This window comes from Glycine max, chromosome 5 (assembly GCF_000004515.6).
Source record: "Glycine max cultivar Williams 82 chromosome 5, Glycine_max_v4.0, whole genome shotgun sequence".
NCBI lineage: Eukaryota > Viridiplantae > Streptophyta > Magnoliopsida > Fabales > Fabaceae > Glycine > Glycine max.
Genome location: NC_038241.2, coordinates 1,579,139 through 1,583,899, shown reverse-complemented (window position 1 = coordinate 1,583,899; position 4,761 = coordinate 1,579,139). Strand labels below are relative to the sequence as shown.

Here is a 4,761-nt window from a genome sequence, read left to right as displayed (position 1 = left end):
TCTTTTTGCATAATTTTACTCTCAATTATTATAATATTCATTTTAACTTCCAATAACAATTACATTTTTAAAATAAATTACCTAATTATATAATCTATAACTATTAATAATAAAAACTATTCCATTTGATGTATATATTTCATTGGATAATTTTATCCTTAAATTATTTTTTAAATTTTCCATTACTTTTATATTAATAATTGTTCTTATTCTATCCTTTTTTTAATTAACTGTATTAAATTTTTATTTTTTTATTACTTAAAAAATTTAGAAATTTTTTTAGTATATACAAAAGTAATTTTCAAGTCCAACACGAAGTCTATAGCACTAAGACACAGCTAAGTAAATGAAGCGAACCAAAGGTGAGATGAGCTTAACCATGGTTAGTTGGGTTGGGTTGGGTTGGGTTAGAACGGGTGGCGCACGCCTTTGCTTGCTTTCTTGTGTGCGCCAACACCGAATGTCTTTCTGTTTGCGTTTTATTCTCTTCTCTCTCTACTCTCTCACTTCCTAAAACATTTTTTTTTCTACTCGCCGCCGATCAGCCACGTCACTCTCCGGCGACACCCTTCTCTTTTTCGATTTGTTCCTTCCTCCAAATTGCAAGATATTTTCTTTGTTTTATTGTAAAAAGAATTGTGTGGTGGTTATCGCGCGGTTTCGATTTGGATAATAAGCGTCGTCTGCGCTTCTCTGCCGGAAGAAGCGGGTGGATGTGCCTTTCTGTTAATGCGGCCAAGAACTGAGCTTCGTTGACGCTTCTAGAACTCGAAAATAGAAATCTGTCAGTGTCGGCATTGGCGAGTTGTGGTTTCGTGAGTCCGTGTTTAGGTTCGATCCGGTGCCGTTTCGGGGAAGCACGGATCTCGTCGGAGAGAAGAAGGGGGGAGGATCGAAACGACGGCGTTTAGGGTTTTGACGGTTATGAAGAGAGAAGAATAAAATAAATGTGCAGGGCGGAGTGGGAAGGTTTTATGGGTCTGAAGAAGTGGGAAAGTAAGGTTCCGAAGGTGGGAATGGGAATGGGTGTGTTAGGTTCGGGTTCGGGTTCGGGTTCGTCGCGGTCGAGAATGAAGATGTGGATGATACGGGCGACCACATCGGTGTTACTGTGGACCTGCATCGTTCAGTTAACGGCGTTGGGTGACATGTGGGGGCCGAGAGTTTTGAAAGGTTGGCCTTCTTGTTTCACTCACGAGTCTGCCGTTAGAGCAATGGATGTCGAGCTACCGTCACCGCGTCCTCCTCTTCTCCCTCCAAAGAGTCAGTGTTTCTGTTTCGGTTCTCTCTTGTTTCTATCTGTTACTTAACTACTTCTTTGCTCTAATTTTGCTTTTGAAACAGTTTATTGGTTACCTTATGGATAAGACCGTTTTTTTTCTTCTTGTCACCAGGAGTTTATAAAAACAATGGTTATCTTATGGTCTCGTGCAATGGAGGACTCAACCAGATGAGAGCTGCGGTGAGTGAGTGGTTTTGTTTTTTTCAATCATAATTCATAACCTATCTTGCATTGGGTCTCTCTTTTTTTTTCCTGATTATTTGATTTTATGTAACTTGACAGATATGTGACATGGTGGCTATTGCTCGATATTTAAATGTCACGCTTATAGTTCCTGAACTGGATAAAACATCCTTTTGGGCTGATCCCAGGTGACCCTCTTATTTCACTGTTCATGGTGTTAATTTGTTGTAAAATTGAGCATTATTTTTTAGTGATAATTTCCTATCAATGAGTGTTTTTTGTTGTGTATCTTAGTGACTTCCAAGACATATTTGATGTGGATCATTTTATCACTTCCTTGAGAGATGAAGTGCGGATACTGAAAGAGTTGCCTCCCAGACTCAAGCTGAAAGTGGAGCGCGGGTTTCTTTACACCATGCCGCCTATTAGTTGGTCTGATATATCTTACTATAAGGATCAGGTGTGTTTTATTGTAGTTATGTAGTATCCTTGTGCCAATTGGTTTTGGAGTTTTAAAAACTGTCAGCTGAGCTTGTGATTGTTGTTTTTATCTTGTGTAGCTGAATTATGTTGTATTTGTTCTTGCAGATTCTACCCTTGATACAAAAGTACAAAGTTGTTCATTTAAATAGAACTGATGCTCGGTTGGCCAATAATGGTCAACCGCTGGAGATTCAGAAGCTGCGTTGCCGAGTTAATTTTAGTGGTCTGAGATTTACTTCTCAGATAGAGGAGTTGGGCAGAAAGGTGATCAGGCTTCTTAGGCAAAAGGGGCCATTTCTGGTGCTCCATTTGAGGTATGAGATGGACATGTTGGCATTTTCTGGCTGTACTCAAGGTTGTAACAGTGATGAGGTGGACGAATTGACAAGAATGAGGTGATTACTTAGATGTGAAGTCATGCTATTCCATGATTTCATTGTTTTTCTTTAATTCCAATCAACTTGGACATTGAAAAGATATTTCATATGAATCTCTCTCAAATTTCTATATTCCGTGCATTGGCAGATATGCTTATCCTTGGTGGAAGGAAAAAATAATTAATTCTGATTTGAAAAGAAAAGATGGTTTATGCCCTCTAACACCTGAGGAGACTGCCCTTACGCTTAAGGCTCTTGACATTGATCAGAACATTCAAATCTACATTGCAGCTGGGGAAATATATGGAGGGGAAAGGAGAATGGCAAGTCTAGCGAAGGAGTACCCAAAATTGGTAAACATCAATACTCAAGGCATATGGTAATTGTAATGTTTGTTATTGTTTAATGTCTTTCTTAGCATTTGACTTTGTACTTTGTCAAAACAGGTCAGGAAGGAAACGCTGTTGGAGCCATCCGACCTTCAGTTCTTCCAAAATCATTCATCCCAGATGGCAGCATTGGATTATCTTGTCTCATTAGAGAGTGATATTTTTGTTCCCACATATGATGGAAATATGGCCAAAGTGGTTGAGGGCCACCGCAGGTATAGTTCTGCACGTAATTACATTAATTTGTAAACTTTTAACTACTTTTGCTCCTCCTTCTTGGATAATCAGATATAATTTTGTTTCTATCAGTAACCACTAAAACTGGTTTTTTATATTTCTTTGGGAGTGTTGGCATGTGTGTTCTGTTAAAATACTAAAAACACTTCATGTTGAAACAATTTTTGTATTTGCATCTTCCGAGAGATCAGCTTGCTGTTATTGTTGATTAGAGATGGTATTCAAGCTTAGTTTAATGGTTTGGGTCTTTTCAGTAGTACTTCTGTGTCAGGTGAGTTGACTTTATACCCTCTTCTATGCATGTACAGATATCTTGGGTTCAAGAAAACGATTTTGTTGAACAGAAAACTCCTAGTCGAATTGATAGATCAATACAATAATGGAGTGCTGAACTGGGATGAATTCTCTTCAGCAGTGAAGGAAGCCCATGCCAATCGCATGGGTAGCCAAACCAAGAGGTTTGTAATCCCTGACAAGCCAAAAGAAGAGGATTATTTCTATGCCAACCCACAGGAGTGTTTGGAACCATCAGCATATGAACTGTTGGCGTTGAGTAGAACGTGATTAATGTCTTGGGAAATAGTGGAATTTACTTGTGCCATCATCATCTCCTGGTGGCACTTGGTTTTTCTACCACAGATAAGCAGTTTTTTCCAGGCAGTTTCAGCGAATCAACAACGAGGTCGTCAAAAGGTGACCCATAAAGAAAAGTGAAGTGGGTAAAGCAAAAACAGCCAGGGGATACTTTAAATTTTTATATTTGCAAAATAATCAATCCATCACATTCATGTATAGAAAGCTACCCTGCCATTACAGGGTGAGAGCAGTTCAAACAACATTGTAGACGGAGGAATTCTTATACAAATTTGGATTACTGGAAACTGCCCTTCTTGGAAAGCTTAATTCATTGGTATTTGCCTCACTTTTTTTTTTCTTCTTGGATATAAATATATAATTTTTTCCCTCCTTTTTTCTTAAATTCGTCTCCATCATTGTGATTTTCTGGATTATTATACACTAAAGGTTTTGTTTGTTGGTGTATTAATTAATGCTCCTAATTTCATTTTCCACATTGGTACGTTCCGGGAATGGTATGCTAGGTTGGATGAAGCTTTTGTATCATCATCTCATTTATATTTGACAGTGAGTGCCATTTCTAATTAATTCATGAAAACTTATCCATTAACCATAAAGTAGTAGTTGAAGACCAAATAATAAAAAATGGGATGGGAACTTTATGGCTGTATCATGTAGTGTCATGTTTATAGATAAGCTGGAGTTAGAGTAGGCTCTTACTCTTTGGAGTCTATGTTCCAGAGGGAGACATATTAACAAATTAGTACATTCAATAAAAATCAGTGGTCAATTGTGCCAAACAAAGAAAGCCACTAGACAAGAAAAGTGGAACACTGTGATTTTTTGGTTTATTCCAGCATACCCGTCATTGAAGATAAATTATTTGAGTCATGTGATCGTTGGAGGAATATGCTTTGTTACCGTTACTTTTGACGTCTTTTGCTAAGATGACGCTCGTGTGTATTGAATCGAAAACGTATTAGATTCTGGTGTTTCGACTTTGTTTAATTATTATCCCGGGAGAAGGTAAATTAGTCTTTCCTAGGACACCGGTTAAATAAATAAAAGTAAAAAATTATGAAAATATTTAATATATTAAAAACTTAATACCACATATTCATTATTTTAAGAAATTGAAAGATTTAACAGAATCTAATATGAAAGATTGAGAAAAAAAACAAATAAATATTATTTATTGTATTTTAATAAGCATAGTTATGAGATTAATCTTTTG

At 37.1% G+C, this 4,761-nt stretch overlaps 1 protein-coding gene across 1 annotated transcript; it reads left to right on the top strand.

Moving 5' to 3' along the window:
* The first annotated feature begins 267 nt into the window (after window positions 1–267).
* LOC100793244 (rhamnogalacturonan I rhamnosyltransferase 1) lies at window positions 268–3,832 on the top strand. The gene is made up of 8 exons (XM_003525581.4): window positions 268–1,263; window positions 1,395–1,462; window positions 1,565–1,653; window positions 1,760–1,925; window positions 2,054–2,343; window positions 2,474–2,678; window positions 2,772–2,929; window positions 3,260–3,832. The coding sequence occupies exons 1-8, from the start codon at window positions 948–950 to the stop codon at window positions 3,513–3,515; spliced, it is 1,548 nt and encodes a 515-aa protein (XP_003525629.1). The 5' UTR covers window positions 268–947; the 3' UTR covers window positions 3,516–3,832.
* Window positions 3,833–4,761: the final 929 nt, after the last annotated feature.

Bases quoted from the DNA above. Each gene is read 5' to 3' on its own strand.
- LOC100793244 (XM_003525581.4), top strand. From the start codon at position 948: ATGTGCAGGGCGGAGTGGGAAGGTTTTATGGGTCTGAAGAAGTGGGAA. The intron at 2,344-2,473 runs GTGATTACTTAG...GTGCATTGGCAG, and splicing joins GACGAATTGACAAGAATGAG to ATATGCTTATCCTTGGTGGA. The intron at 2,930-3,259 runs GTATAGTTCTGC...ATGCATGTACAG, and splicing joins GTGGTTGAGGGCCACCGCAG to ATATCTTGGGTTCAAGAAAA.